At 43.9% G+C, this 16,328-nt stretch overlaps 1 protein-coding gene across 9 annotated transcripts in view; it reads left to right on the top strand.

Annotated features, from left to right (window-relative positions):
- Positions 1–16,328, top strand: part of LOC308280511 (neurotrypsin-like) — a 93,279-nt gene that overhangs the window by 25,725 nt on the left and 51,226 nt on the right. For 5 of the 9 annotated variants that reach the window (XM_080720803.1, XM_080720807.1, XM_080720804.1 and 2 more), the window contains 4 exons: positions 1,897–2,082; positions 4,399–4,425; positions 4,756–5,061; positions 13,452–13,655. In XM_080720803.1, coding sequence (XP_080576929.1) covers positions 1,897–2,082; positions 4,399–4,425; positions 4,756–5,061; positions 13,452–13,655 — 723 coding nt within the window. The remainder of the gene's footprint in view (positions 1–1,896; positions 2,083–4,398; positions 4,426–4,755; positions 5,062–13,451; positions 13,656–16,328) is intronic. The other 4 variants (XM_080720805.1, XM_080720802.1, XM_080720809.1 and 1 more) reach the window with 4 other exon arrangements.

Genomic DNA, 16,328 nt, shown 5'->3' with positions numbered 1-16,328 from the left:
TAGAGCTGCTGTGTGTAGAGGCGTGGCTGTGGGAAATGACAGGAAGTGATGTAAACAGAGTGACTGTCAATCAACAACAGCACTGACCAATGACACGCCTACGTGTCTTTCATACGTCTTGACCAGAGCGGTCTAAGGAGAGTGACGACACTCCCCCTAGAACTCCATGTCTGAAACACCTTGAAGATGTTTTAATGACATGTGGTCTATGATGTCATACATCTATGATGTCAGACATCTATGATGTCATACGTCTATGATGTCATACATTTATGATGTCAGACGTCTATGATGTCATACATCTATGATGTCATACATCTATGATGAAAGACATCTATGACGTCATACATCCGTCATACGTCAGACGTCAGTTATCTCCCTATTTGGGTAAATATGGCCATATTATGTCACGACTCACGCTCCATACATTTTGGCCACATTTTGTCCAACTTATCAACCAACCAGTTCTGTGGATTTTTCAAAGTCAAAGTTGATCTCATGGCAAAGCGCCTGCGCTCACCCTAGGGTGACCATATTCTGAAAATCCAAAAAGAGGACACTCTACCCGGCATATATATATATATATATATATATATATATATATATATATAATTTTTCCCCCAATTTTTTTTTCTATTACTAGTTTACCGCTCAATTATGCCCTATAGGCCTAACACTAATAGCCTATTATGTATTCAATTTTGAGGGGGTTCCAATTGGACCCTTTACAAATCTATTAATAGGCTAGAGATCCACTGATAAAGTATGCCTTTTGGCTCCTGTATGAACGTTCAGCTTTGTAACTAAATAAAAGAGAGGTAGCCCATTATTCAAACCGCCGTATCTTCTGCTTTACAAGGTTGTAGAAAAGATTCTGTCAATTTAGTTAGCAGAAGAGCTCTCACCTCGCACAGACTGTCTTGTAGGCTACTTTGCAGTGTTATGGGCTTGAAGCAGAACTTTTATAATTGTAAATGCCTAAATGGACACAGAAGACTACCAGCTTTGCTGACAGAACGCTCTGCTTCTCAATGTTGGTCACTCGCACTTTTTGTGCATTTCATCAGTGATTGAAAGCCGCGGTCGTCGCGAGCACCTTCGTCTCGCCGATACATCCGTAGAGCCGTCTCCCGTCATTTTTAGACCAGGATTGAGGGAGTAGCAGGCAAGATTCCTTCACCAATGTAAACACAGTTGCTGAGGGAGTGAGCATTAATAGCGTTTGCAGTTCGTTTGGCTCTGCGCTGCGCGATCTGCTGCAGAGCTCTGCTCTGCTCTGCCTCTGATCTGAAAGCGAGACAGGCTGAGGGAGGGAGGGATGCGACCGAGTATTTCCCGGTGAGTTTAAGGCAGCGCAACGGTGGGGGCCGATGGGCAAGGAGGGTTGCGAGCTTATGAGAAAGAAACAACTAAAATAAGACCTTAAACCTGGCGAAAACAGTTGCGTGCATTAGCGGAAGATGACGATGAAGGAAACCATTATATTGAGAACATTAAATTAACTTCTGAAAAGCCTACACGGCCTTAAGGGATCGCAGGCAGAGAGTAGTATGAATAATACACGTTCCGGGGTTAGCGCCTCTCACAGTGTGTTTCCAAAAGAACCATTGAACGTGCATTGTAAATGTCTGTGCTTAAACTGTGATATGCGCGAAACCCCGGACATTTGAAGGAATTTATAAAACCCCCCCGGACCGGCCGGACAGCCCCCTAAAAGAGGACATGTCCGGGCAAAAGAGGACGTATGGTCACCCTAGCTCACCCAGCAGTCTGCTGTCACCCAGGCTGATGCGATTTGCCTGACATTACTCTATATAAAAAATAAAAGCTCTCTCTCTCTCTCTCTCTCTCTCTCTCTCTCTCTCTCTCTCTCTCTCTCTCTCTCTCTCTCTCCAGTTCATGGTGGTTGGACAGGATGGTCCAGTTGGAGTCAGTGTTCTACTTCCTGTATCCCAGAAGGCCGTGCATCGACCAGGACACGTTCTCGTTCCTGTACTAACCCCGCCCCTCCCTCCTCCGGCAACAGCTGTGTAGGAGACACCAAAGAGACGGGACGCTGTGATCACCTGACTTCCTGTCCAGGTACAACACTGATCACATGACTTCCTGTCCAGGTACCACACTGATCACATGACTTCCTGTTAGGTACCACACTGATCACATTACTTCCTGTTAGGTACCACACTGATCACATGACTTCCTGTTAGGTACCACACTGATCACATGACTTCCTGTCCAGGTACCACACTGATCACGACTTCCTGTTAGGTACCACACTGATCACATGACTTCCTGTTAGGTACCACACTGATCACATGACTTCCTGTCCAGGTACCACACTGATCACATGACTTCCTGTTAGGTACCACACTGATCACATGACTTCCTGTCCAGGTACCACACTGATCACATGACTTCCTGTTAGGTACCTAGGAAGATAGTCTCGCGTGGCAAGACGGTTGCCTCCGCGATTTGGTCAAATGCTCCCGGCATACAGTCTGGCAGACCGGGGAAGAAATGATGAGTGCGAAGATGAAGCGGAAGTGAAGCCCCCACGTCACTTCCGTTTCCGTCTCACATCACACATATTTATCATTATATAAATAAAAATCATATAAGCATGTTTAGCTTGCTGCTTAGCAGAAATGACATTTTAAAATATATCTTATTGAACGGTAATGCCCGTTTCCGATACTCGCCGTTAGGGAGCTGCTGTTCCAGACTCTATATAGCATTCAGAGATTGTGGCATAGTTGTCTGGCTACGCGAGACTACTAGGAAGATAAAGAAGGAATGTGCAGAAGGGGTGTATACCAAAATGTGCGGGGTATGGCACATGCGCAGTACAATCTGGCCAGCACCTACACTTTGGCTCAGTAGATGGTGGTGTGTGACCATTAAATGGTAGTGTTTGTTTTGTCCTACTTTAAGTGCCTGCTGGGGACTTGCTCTTTGCTCAAATTAAATATTCTTATGCCACAAAACAAGTAGGCTTATTTGGTGCCCTAATAGGCACAACTATGTGTTGCATATCCTGAATGAATAGGCTATTAGCTCATAAGTTATAGAAATCCATCGGATTCTCATCTACTGCTGTTTTACTGATATTTTGTGTAAGTGCTTATAAATAAATTGTACGGTCTGTTGAATTTTTTGCACCATACATTAGTCTGACTACAAGTACGGCACACAGTACAAGTTCTAAGACATACTTCAAAGTACAGGATTATATAAAAGCATCCCTTTGAAGACCAATTATTTCCCACAATTGATTGATTTAAAACTTTATTAGAAGTTTGCATAGGAAAAGGTAGTTTCATAACAGCTGGTACAAGGTCAACTAAATTAGGATAAACACCTCCAAAGAGCCTTGGGCTTGTTTCAATTGGGGTCCTTTAAAAAAACAACAACACAGCACTATGCAGAAAATATAAGAAAACCTGCAGCTCTTTAGGTGATGAGTGGAGAGAGAACCAAACAAGCACACACCTCGCTCTACTGAGAACGGATCATGATCTTTTTATCTAGCGCCTCTGCTGGAACACTCCACCATGGCAGCTCCAGTTACACTGAGCATGTGCAATACCCCCGCACATTTTGTGCACGCCCCTTATGCTCTATCCTTCTTTATTATCGTAGTTAGGTACCACACTGATCACATGACTTCCTGTCCATATTTTATACTGTGATGTCACATGAAGCTTGACCAATTGGTGAAATGCCCTTCACCAAACAGGAAGTGCCTCTATATCTCATGAACCGTTCGTCGTACAGACTCGTGGCTGGTGTCATATGATTTGATTAAGAGTCTTTAACCTTAATTGGCGCTTCCTTCGCCAAACAGGAAGTGCCCTTTGCCAAACAGGAAGTGCCTCTATATCTCATGAACCGTTTGTCGTACAGACTCCTGGCTGGTATCATATGACTTGATTAAGAGTCCTTAACCATAATTGGTGCTTCCCTCGCCAAACAGGAAGTGCCCTTCACCAAACAGGAAGTGCCTCTATATCTCATGAACCGTTTGTCGTACAGATGTGTGGGTGGTGTCATGTGACTTGATTAAGAGTCCTTCAGCTTAATTGGTTTAAATAGCCCTGCCCCCTCTTCTGATTGGCTGCTGCCCCTTGTGACGTGGGTAGAGCTGCGAGGGCCCGGTCATCGCTGCTTGCAGCTTTAATTGTGCTTGTAATAGAGTATTTATACCATTTATATTGATAGTTGTACTTGTAATAGATTATTTCTACATGGTGGTATTGATAGTTGTACTTGTAATAGAGTATTTCTACATGGTGGTATTGATAGTTGTACTTGTAATAGAGTATTTCTACATGGTGGTATTGGTAGTTGTACTCGAGTACTTCTGGTTTTACTCATTAATGTGATGATGTTTCTCTCCAGCTCTCCAGGTGTCTCTCATCACAACAGGTAAACAAACATCAATAAATAAATGAATGAAAAAATGAAAAAAATGAATAAATGAATAAATGAATAAATGAATAAATGAATAAATGAATAAATAAAAACATAAATAGTAGAGATTGTGACCTAGAAGGTTTTGTTCTGATCAAAGTAGTTATATGAGTGTTTGTTCTATTGTGTGTGTGTGTGTGTGTGTGTGTGTGTGTGTGTGTGTGTGTGTGTGTGTGTGTGTGTGTGTGTGTGTGTGTGTGCGTGCGTGCGTGCGTGTGTGTGTGTGTGTGTGTGCGTGCGTGCGTGCGTGCGTGCGTGCGTGTGCGTGTGCGTGTGTGTGTACAGAGCGTGGTGATGTCAGGTTGGTGGGAGGAGCCAGTCACTGTACTGGTGTAGTGGAGATGAAACACCAGGGAGTCTGGAGACCAGTGAGAACAGGGTGGGGTTATCCCTGGACCCCTCAGCTATCATCAGTATTGTGCAGACAGCTGGGATGTGGATCTGATGGTTCTGTACAAGAGAGACGTGTTTCTACACAACCTGCATGGTGGATTCATCCTTCCTGTAAAGGAAGTGAGTCTGCTCTGGTGGAGTGTAGAGGAACAGTGGAGGGTGGTAGCTCCTCCTTCACTCTGTATCTGACCTGTTCAGGTAACAAACAATGACTTCAAAAATGACACTGATCTATACTGTCTGTCTGTCTGTCTGTCTGTCTGTCTGTCTGTCTTCATGTGAGCTTGTAGATCTGCTATTATAGCTAATGCTTGTACAAAGAAGAAAATGTGCACATATATTTCCATTGTGTGTGTGTGCGTGCGTGCGTGCGTGCGCACCTGTGAGTGTGCGAGTGTGTGTGTGCGCGCACGTGTGTGTGTGTGTGTGTGTGTGTGTGTGTGTGTGTGTGTGTGTGTGCGCGCGCGTGCGTGCGCCTAGGAGTATTTTGATACAAAATACAAATACTGGGTAAAAAAATGTATCAAAATACAAAATATAAATACAGGCCAGAGAAATGTATCTAAGATTCAAATACGTATTTTGTATTTTGAAAATACATAAATACTTTTTATAAAAATTTATGCAATGATTAGTAATTTTATAGATTGACTGCCAAGTATTAAATTAATTGCCTGTCAGAATTTCAAAGAATAAAGTGCCTTCCAGAAGATACGCGGTCACCACCTCCTAGTAATTCATTTTCAATGGGAGGCGGGCGGCTATTTTGGCCGCGAGCGTGCTCGTTTGTGCATATGCGGGCAGCGATAGATGGATTGTGTTCATCTTTGTGAAATACAGTGTGGCGTTTACTCACTGAGCGAGTGTGTTTGTGTCTCACCGCGGTGCGGTAACCTCTGACCCATGCGGCAGCCATAGCGGTGACCGCGTATCGTGTGGAAGGCACTTAAATGACCTCAGGCCAGAAGTGCCTTCCACACGATACGGCCGCCGCTTGGGTCAGTGGTTACCGCACCGCGGTGAGACACAAACACACTGCGTGCGTGCGTGCGTGTGAGTGCAGTGTGTTTGTAGATACCAAAAGCAGCAGATCTACAGGCTCAAAGTCACATGGCTACCTGTGATGCTTGTGTGGGAAACTGCTGTCAGATCAAGTAGAGAATTCATTCAGGCTTTGTTCCCAATGACTCTGTGGACACAGTCTAGACCAGGGCTCTTCAACAGGGGGTCCGGGACCCCTAGGGGTCCTCAGAGTTACTACAGGGGGTCCTCCAAATCTTTGTGTGATAGAAAGAAAAAAATAAAATCTCCTTTTTAGCCAGATTCTTAACCAGATTCTGAGAACTTTAGCCAAAAATACGGCGTTGTGAGACCCCTGCTCTAGACGTATAGAACCCTGCTCTAGACGTGTAGAACCCTGCTCTAGACGTATAGAACCCTGCTCTAGACGTATAGAACCCTGCTCTAGACGTGTAGAACCCTGCTCTAGACGTGTAGAACCCTGCTCTAGACGTATAGAACCCTGCTCTAGACGTATAGAACCCTGCTCTAGACGTGTAGAACCCTGCTCTAGACGTGTAGAACCCTGCTCTAGACGTATAGAACCGACGTATAGAACCCTGCTCTAGACGTGTAGAACCCTGCTCTAGACGTATAGAACCCTGCTCTAGACGTGTAGAACCCTGCTCTAGACGTGTAGAACCCTGCTCTAGACGTGTAGAACCCTGCTCTAGACGTGTAGAACCCTGCTCTAGACATATAGAACCCTGCTCTAGACGTGTAGAACCCTGCTCTAGACGTATAGAACCCTGCTCTAGACGTATAGAACCCTGCTCTAGACGTGTAGAACCCTGCTCTAGACTAGAACCCTGCTCTAGACGTATAGAACCCTGCTCTAGACGTATAGAACCCTGCTCTAGACGTGTAGAACCCTGCTCTAGACGTGTAGAACCCTGCTCTAGACGTGTAGAACCCTGCTCTAGACGTATAGAACCCTGCTCTAGACGTATATAACCCTGCTCTAGACGTGTAGAACCCTGCTCTAGACGTGTAGAACCCTGCTCTAGACGTATATAACCCTGCTCTAGACGTGTAGAACCCTGCTCTAGACGTATAGAACCCTGCTCTAGACGTATATAACCCTGCTCTAGACGTATAGAATCCTGCTCTAGACGTATAGAACCCTGCTCTAGACGTATAGAACCCTGCTCTAGACTTGTAGAACCCTGCTCTAGACGTATAGAACCCTGCTCTAGACGTGTAGAACCCTGCTCTAGACGTATAGAACCCTGCTCTAGACGTGTAGAACCCCGCTCTAGACGTGTAGAACCCCGCTCTAGACAGAACCCCGCTCTAGACGTATAGAACCCCGCTCTAGACGTATAGAACCCCGCTCTAGACGTATAGAACCCCGCTCTAGACGTATAGAACCCCGCTCTAGACGTGTAGAACCCCGCTCTAGACGTATAGAACCCCGCTCTAGACATATAGAACCCCGCTCTAGACGTATAGAACCCCGCTCTAGACGTGTAGAACCCTGCTCTAGACGTGTAGAACCCTGCTCTAGACGTATAGAACCCTGCTCTAGACGTGTAGAACCCTGCTCTAGACGTATAGAACCCTGCTCTAGACGTATAGAACCCCGCTCTAGACGTTTAGAACCCCGCTCTAGACGTGTAGAACCCCGCTCTAGACGTATAGAACCCCGCTCTAGACGTATAGAACCCTGCTCTAGACGTATAGAACCCTGCTCTAGACGTGTAGAACCCTGCTCTAGACGTATAGAACCCTGCTCTAGACGTGTAGAACCCTGCTCTAGACGTATAGAACCCTGCTCTAGACGTGTAGAACCCTGCTCTAGACGTGTAGAACCCTGCTCTAGACGTATAGAACCCTGCTCTAGACGTGTAGAACCCTGCTCTAGACGTATAGAACCCCGCTCTAGACGTATAGAACCCCGCTCTAGACGTGTAGAACCCCGCTCTAGACGTATAGAACCCCGCTCTAGACATATAGAACCCCGCTCTAGACGTATAGAACCCCGCTCTAGACGTGTAGAACCCTGCTCTAGACGTGTAGAACCCTGCTCTAGACGTATAGAACCCTGCTCTAGACGTGTAGAACCCTGCTCTAGACGTATAGAACCCTGCTCTAGACGTATAGAACCCCGCTCTAGACGTTTAGAACCCCGCTCTAGACGTGTAGAACCCCGCTCTAGACGTATAGAACCCCGCTCTAGACGTATAGAACCCTGCTCTAGACGTATAGAACCCTGCTCTAGACGTGTAGAACCCTGCTCTAGACGTATAGAACCCTGCTCTAGACGTGTAGAACCCTGCTCTAGACGTATAGAACCCTGCTCTAGACGTGTAGAACCCTGCTCTAGACGTATAGAACCCTGCTCTAGACGTGTAGAACCCTGCTCTAGACTTATAGAACCCTGCTCTAGATGTATAGAACCCTGCTCTAGACGTATAGAACCCTGCTCTAGACGTATAGAACCCTGCTCTAGACGTGTAGAACACAAATCTGTCAATGTTGTGTCTGATGTGTCGTATCAGAGAGGCGGGTATGGCTGCATTATTAGATTGTAATTAGAGAAAAGAAAAAGTGATTGTTAAAATGTTTTCATTTGCTCCGTTCTATTGTTTTATTGCGTTTACCATGCTAAAATGTGGGGCATGCGTATGCATGGGGGCATGCGTACAAGTGGCTAAATATGTCTTTTTAGACACAATAAGCCAGCAGTTTCTTTATTGCTATTTACAGTAACACTTCTAGCCCCCATAAGTCACATCCAACCATGAAAGGTTGCGTTGTATCTTGGGAATGGGCTTTTTCTGTGTAAAATGACATATTTAGCCACTTGTACGCATGCCCCCAACCACTGAAATAAGAATCTCTTAAACAATATAAAGAAGTAAATGAAATCAATTTAACACTAATCTTTTATATTCTTTAATTACAATCTAAGATATGAACCCTTGTTGTAAAAAACTAAAGTTGTCCTTTAACTCATTGAATGCCCTTTTCAAGATGGCCGCCAAGTACCAGGATGCCACGTTCCTAGATTTCTAGTGCACGGATCAATTTTTAGTGCACGGATCGGTTTTGTCTGACCTTCAAAGTCAGACAAAACAAACACTGCCACCTTCCTAAATTTCTAGTGCACGGATCAATTCTTTGTGCACGGATCATGCACGCCCATGCACCATATATGCACCATATGTGTAGTACTTTTTAACAGCTTTCAAACAAAAAAATCCGCTTGGAAATCCGTTCAGGCATTCATGAGATAGAAGCCTTCAAAGTCAGACAAAACAGCCATTTTTGCCATTTTGAAAGATGTGTTTGTTATGGGGCTAACCATGCAATTTCGCGATTGCGATCATGCCTAATACATTTCAGGCATTTTTAGAATTTTTTTTTATAAAAAAAAGTTTTTTTTTTTCAAAATGGCTTCCAACTCTGGAAACTCGGGCTGTGGCAGCCTAGGACTACTGTAATAACTCGGGAAACTCGGGCAGTCAATGAGTTAAAAGGGTGTAACTCCGAGTGACCGGGAAAGCTGGCACCCAGGGGGTCCCCGGTGGCCGAGCCACCACCAGGGCCCACCATGGACCCCGGTGGGGTCCACTGGGGGCCCCGGAGGTGGTCTGGCCACCGGGGACCCCCTGGGTGCCGGCCCCGGCTCTCCTGGTCACTCGGAGGCCGAGTTATGGCCTTTTTAGCAGGCTGCAGTGGTGGGGGTCCACCACTAGGTGTTGCTCTACGCGTGGCCGACGCGTGGGTCGCTTGGAGACGGAGCTAGGGCCTTTTATGTGCACTGCAGTGGCGGGGGTCCTCCACTAGGCGGCTCATACGTCTTGACTCCATGTCTGAAACACCTTGAAGATGTTTTAATGAGATGTGGTCTATGATGTCATACATCTATGACATCATACATCTATGACATCATACATCTATGATGTCATACATCTATGATGTCAGACGTTTATGATATCATATGTCTATGATGTCATACATCTATGATGTCATACATCTATGATGTCATACATCTATGATGTCAGACGTTTATGATGTCATATGACTATGATGTCATACGTCTATGATGTCATACGTCTATGATGTCATACGTCTATGATGTCAGACATCTATGATGTCATACGCAATGTTAATTTTGTCGACTAAGACTAAGGCTAAAAGGCTAAAAGACAACAAGATTTTGATATTTTGTCGATAAGACTAGACTAGACTAAAACAGTTTCAAAAGACTAAGACTAAAGCACTGTCCAGACGGGCGAATTAGCGAAAGCGACGTGAATAAGCGAACCAAAAAGGCGAAGAATTCGTGATTCGCCTTTTTCCATACACACCAAAAAGCGACGCGAATATGCGTTTAATATTCGCTTAATTCGCCTAAACGAGGAGGTGATTATCTGCCTCTGGCTAATGCAGGAGAAAGGAGAAGAGAGTGTTCACCGTTCCTCCTCCGCCCGTGTCCCTGCATACTGGCAGGTCCCCGCAGCAGCTGGTGGAAAGTAAAAGTACATTTACTTGAGTAGCCTGTACTTGTAGATGAGTCCAATTTCCAGTACTTTCCTTCTACTCCACTACACTTCGGATCCTTTTATATTTAATACCCAGCGATTTATTTTAAAACATTAGTCTTTTTGCAGTTATAAATTAGCCTAAAACATACCATGCTTTTACCAGTAATACATTCGAGTAGTTTTTCCAAGCAGCCACGCTGCCATACAGAGAGAGACACGGAAAAGGAGAAAAACACCGTTCCCCTCGGCCTCAATGCAACGTGAAGGTCCCACCACCATTCTCTCTCTCTCTCTTGAAATAGGGTAGAGTGAGCTTAGAGTGAGCTTACTTTTATACAGAGGAATTCGCCTTTGAATGTTCGCTAAATTCGACACAAGGGCGAATAAAAAACAGACGCCTTTTCGCTTTTTCGAAATTCGCTTTTGGTGTGGATGCTTCCATTGACTTTATAAGGTTTTTAAAAAAAAGCGAATTATACGCTAATTCGCTATTCGCCAATTCGCCCTCAGTGTGTACGGACCTTAAAACTAAGGGCGGCTTGCACCAAGAGGGATTAAATAAATCTTAGTTTAGGGTTAATCAAGGGTTTGTTGATCTAGGTTTTATTTTAAATCGAGGTGCGTTGCACCACTTAAATTTAAGCATTGCTTAATAAATCTGTGATTAAACCCTTAACCTGTGATTAAAACCATAAACTGTGATTAATTCATGGATTAAATGTCCTCCATCTTGGATTTCGATATAAACAAACTGGAATATACTATTCTCTTGAGCCTAATATCATTAGCGTTACTCTTTTATTCACTTCTAGGAGAATGTGGGCAGGCCAATGTTAAGAAGAGCGCCTGCAGCCAAAACAAAACAAAAACAAAAAAATATATATAACGCTCCGTCATACGATGGTGACGCTATAGTGCGGTGCGGTGCGGCGCGGTGCGGCGATGCGCGGCTATCTATGGAAGCAAGAAAAGACACCAGTTTTGATCACATTCACATTTGAGTCAGTTATGAAGCGATTTCGAAAATTAAAACGTCTCCATGTTGCTTGGGAAGTCCACAAGCTTCCATGACAAATGTCTGTATTATGTCCCTGTAAATATTTAAATGTTCGTTATTTAAAATAGCCGATGTACAGTAAGTACTACAAGGATGTATTGAAGACAACAATATGATGAGATGTTTGTTTTCAGCTGTGAAACACTGTCCGCAGTTTACAGTTGCAAGCCTGCAGGACTTGCTGAGGCTTCCCTCACAAGAGGGGGACCCCCATTCATGTCAATGGCATGTTTGCATTTAAACCACCTCTACAGCAGGTTTAAAATTAATCCCTTACTGATGTTTAAATCAAAGTTTAAAGTAGTGGTGCAACAGGATTAACAGTAATCCAGGTTTACAGTGAAATTTCAAACCAAGATTAAAAGGATGGTTTAAAACTACACCTGATTAATCAAAACTAGGTTTAAGGTTTGGTGCAAGCTGATTAAAAGATAAACCTTGATTTAAACCAGTTTAAGGCTTAAACCGTGTTGGTGCAAGCCGCCCTAAGACTATTATTTGTGTTATTCAAAAGACTAAGTCTAAGACTAATGGCTGCAAAAATTGACATTGGTATGTAACTGCAATGAAATTAAAGCCAAATACATCTTTTATGTATGGTTTATTTTGACCAAGTGACAGGCAGTAGAAGACAATGACTTATTCAGAGTTATGTGGTTATATTAGGCTAAAAAAACTATCCTAAAAGACGAAGACTAAAAGTCTGAGACTAATCCCAAAAGACTAAGACTAAGACTAAAATGTTTTGATATTTAGTTGACTAAGACTAGACTAGACAAAAACAATTTCAGAAGACTAAGACAGGACTAAGACTAAATGGTGTTATTCAAAAGACTAAGACTAAGACTAAATACAAATTTGCTGAAAAAATTAACACTAGGTCTATGATGTCAGACGTCTATGATGTCAGACGTCTATGATGTCAGACATCTATGAAGTCATACATTCGTCAGACATCAGTTATCTCCATATTTGGTAAATATGGCCATATTATGTCATGCTCCATATATTTTGGCCACATTTTGTCCAACTTAATCAACCAAACAGTTCTGTGGATTGTTTTGGTCAAAGTTGATCTCATGGCAAAGCGCCAGCGCTCACCCAGCAGTTTGCTGTCACCCAGGCTGATGAGACTTATGAACAGTTACTTTACCTAAATGATTCTTGATTTCTTCATTGCACAGCTGCTCTTAGATAACTTGTAATTTGTATTTGTTCCTAGTGAACTTTTAGTCTGTTTAATTAATTAATGACCTTTTTCACAATGGAAAGGATTCCAAATAAGCCTGATGGCTTCTTCCTCTTCTTGCACAGTATTTTGTATCCTTGATATGTTTTATAATAATGTGCTAATACAACTAAACTAAACTAAACTAAATTAAACTAAACTAAATTAAATAGTCCCCTAAAATTGCCAGACATCGGTCTATAAAAAGAATAAATGCTGGGGCTCCCGCTGGCCTACTGGTCAAGGCACATACCACTTAGGCATGGATGCCTGGCGGCGTCGCCGGTTCGATTCCTTATCCGCACGACCTTTGCCGCATGTCACTCCCCATCTCTCCCCCCATTTCCTGTCATTCTACTGTCCTATCAATAAAGAGCTGTCAGTCTACTGTCCTATCAATACAGAGCGGTCATTCTACTGTCCTATCAATAAAGACCTGTCAATCTACCTTCCTATCAATAAAGACCTGTCAGTCTAAAGTCCTATCAATAAAGAGCTGTCAGTCTACTGTCCTATCAATAAAGAGCTGTCAGTCTACCGTCCTATCAATAAAGACCTGTCAGTCTACTGTCCTATCAATAAAGAGCTGTCAATCTACTGTCCTATCAATCTACTGTCCTATCAATAAAGACCTGTCAGTCTACTGTCCTATCAATAAAGACCTGTCAGTCTACTGTCCTATCAATAAAGGCATAAAAGCCCAAAAACAAATCTTAAAAAAAATGCTATCTAAATTACATCTCTCTCTCAGGTGCTGGACCAGATCCAGTTCATGGTGGTTGGACAGGATGGTCCAGTTGGAGTCAGTGTTCTACTTCCTGTATCCCAGAAGGCCGTGCATCGACCAGGACACGTTCTCGTTCCTGTACTAACCCCGCCCCTCCCTCCTCCGGCAACAGCTGTGTAGGAGACACCAAAGAGACGGGACGCTGTGATCACATGACTTCCTGTCCAGGTACCACACTGATCACATGACTTCCTGTCCAGGTACCACACTGATCACATGACTTCCTGTCTAGGTACCACACTGATCACATGACTTCCTGTCTAGGTACCACACTGATCACATGACTTCCTGTCCAGGTACCTAGTCTCGCGTGGCCAGACTGTTGCCTCCGCGATTTGGTCAAATGCTCCCGGCATACAGTCTGGCAGACGGAAATAGAAATGATGAGTGCGAGATGAAGCGGAAGTGAAGCCCCCTCGTCACTTCCGTTTCAGTCTCACATCACACATATTTATCATTATATAAATAAAAATCATATAAGCATGTTTAGCTTGCTGCAGAAATGACATTTTAAAATATATTTTTTTGAACGTTAATGCCTGTTTTCGATACTCGCCGTTAGGGAGCTGCTGTTCCAGACTCTATATAGCATTCAGAGATTGTGGAATAGTTGTCTGGCTACGCGAGACTACCAGGTACCACACTGATCACATGACTTCCTGTCTAGGTACCACACTGATCACATGACTTCCTGTTAGGTACCTAGTCTCGCGTGGCCAGACGGTTGCCTCCGCGATTTGGTCAAATGCTCCCGGCATAGAGTCTGGCAAACCGGGGAAGAAACGATGAGTGGCGAGATGAAGCGGAAGTGAAGCCCCCACGTCACTTCCGCTTCAGTCTCACATCACACATATTTATCATTATATAAATAAAAATCATATAAGCATGTTTAGCGTGCTGCTTAGCAGAAATGACATTTTAAAATATATTGTTTTGAACGTTAATGCCCGTTTTCGATACTCGCCGTTCGGGAGCTGCTGTTCCAGACTCTATATAGCATTCAGAGATTGTGGAATAGTTGTCTGGCTACGCGAGACTATTAGGTACCACACTGATCACATGACTTCCTGTCCAGGTACCACACTGATCACATGACTTCCTGTCCAGGTACCACACTGATCACATGACTTGCCAATGGCTGGTGTTGAGTTCTAGGTTAATAAGTTAAGTGTTGAGTTCTATGTTACCACATGGGGAGCCAAGTTTTCTAACATTTCTAGCTGTTGCTGCTGCCGCCGTTCACTCACGCTTTATTTTGAAGAGCCTCGGAAGCTTCGTGCGTGTGCATGTGAGGGTCCACTGACGATTGAGGAAGAAAATCCATTTGTTTACAAACGCTCGCGAAACTAAAATCCAAACCGAGGCCGACCATCGCGGTAAAGTGTCGCCGTGAAAACAATCAGATCTCTGCTTCCCTGGCGTTCTTTGCACCTCATTCATAGATAAAGCCCTTTTTATGTTTCAACCTAGGATGGAAATCAATGCAGCCTAGAGCATCCATTTTCTCTCTCTCTCTGAGCTACGGGGTGACGTATGGACTAGGGTCATTCACAGGGCACGCAGCATGCACGCAGAGCTGTACAAGTTAACCCCTTGTTGTCTCGTTGAGGGACGAGACAACTCCTTTTGGCAGAGTGACCCCTAGTGGCCTTAACTCGTTATTGAACGAGTTTGGCACCATGGTTGTTAATAAGCTAAGTGTTGAGTTCTAGGTTAATAAGTTAAGTGTTGAGTTCTAGGTTAATAAGTTAAGGGTTGAGTTCTAGGTTAATAAGTTAAGTGTTGAGTTCTAGGTTAATAAGTTAAGTGTTGAGTTCTAGGTTAATAAGTTAAGTGTTGAGTTCTAGGTTAACACATATGGTGCCAACCCCGAGTTTCCCGAGTTTGATTTCAAACAGACCGCTGTGCCAACCCCGAGTTTCCCGAGTTTGGGTTTAATTACTTAATTAGGTTAATTACACTCTCCCCCATCTTGTGACAAAGTTTGGTGCTTCTGTGATAAAAAAAAGTCAGAAATCACATATTCAACAAGTGGTGTGACAAAAACAAAGACTAATGCTTCCCATGAACCACAATATTGCTAAACTATGGCTCAAATGGCTCTATATCAAACTTCATTACTCGCTCTAAACCAGAAATGCCTGTCAGTGCTTTCAGTGGGTCGGGCTATTCAATTACACCTTTATTACACATGATGGCGCCATTGTCAGATTAGTGGACGCCCTGTTGTGTGAAACCAATGGGTTGCCAGGGTGTGTGTTTTCCCCAGTCTACTAGTGTTCATCCACCGCAACCAACTCAACCCCTGCCTATCGTTACAATATTCTGCAGCAGCGTCATCATCATCACATCATACTTTGGGTCGCTGTAATTTCGGCTTCATCACAACGTCACCTATCAAAGACGGCGACGTCTAGACTGATCTATATTACTCATCATCATAATCATCATCATCACAAAGAACTAGATCACCGGCTGCTATGCAGCCCTGGAATTAGTCGGTCGCGGTGACAAACAACATATTCTTCCTCATCATCATCATCATCACAACTAACTCTAGTCTATCACGGGCTGCTGTGAATGTCCTGGCATTAGTGGGTCACTGTGACAAAAACATGTTCTACTTTATCACAACAATGTCAAAGACGGTGGCGCTACAACAGCAGCTAGACAATCTACTTTTGGGTTCCTTCGACCCTGGAATACAAAACAAACAGCCACGATCACAGGAAGAACGTTCGCCTGTTGTTTATCAACAGGAACCTATATAATGGAGTCTAAAACATACCTGTTTGAGCGAGTTGTAGTCGGACATTTGTCACTGAGAGAGAGAGAGCGAGA

The sequence above is a fragment of the Nannobrachium achirus genome, assembly GCF_963921795.1.
Source record: "Nannobrachium achirus genome assembly, chromosome: 2".
Taxonomy (NCBI): Eukaryota; Metazoa; Chordata; class Actinopteri; order Myctophiformes; family Myctophidae; genus Nannobrachium; species Nannobrachium achirus.
Note: the sequence above shows the minus strand (reverse complement) of the source record. Positions and strands in the feature narration are given on the sequence as shown.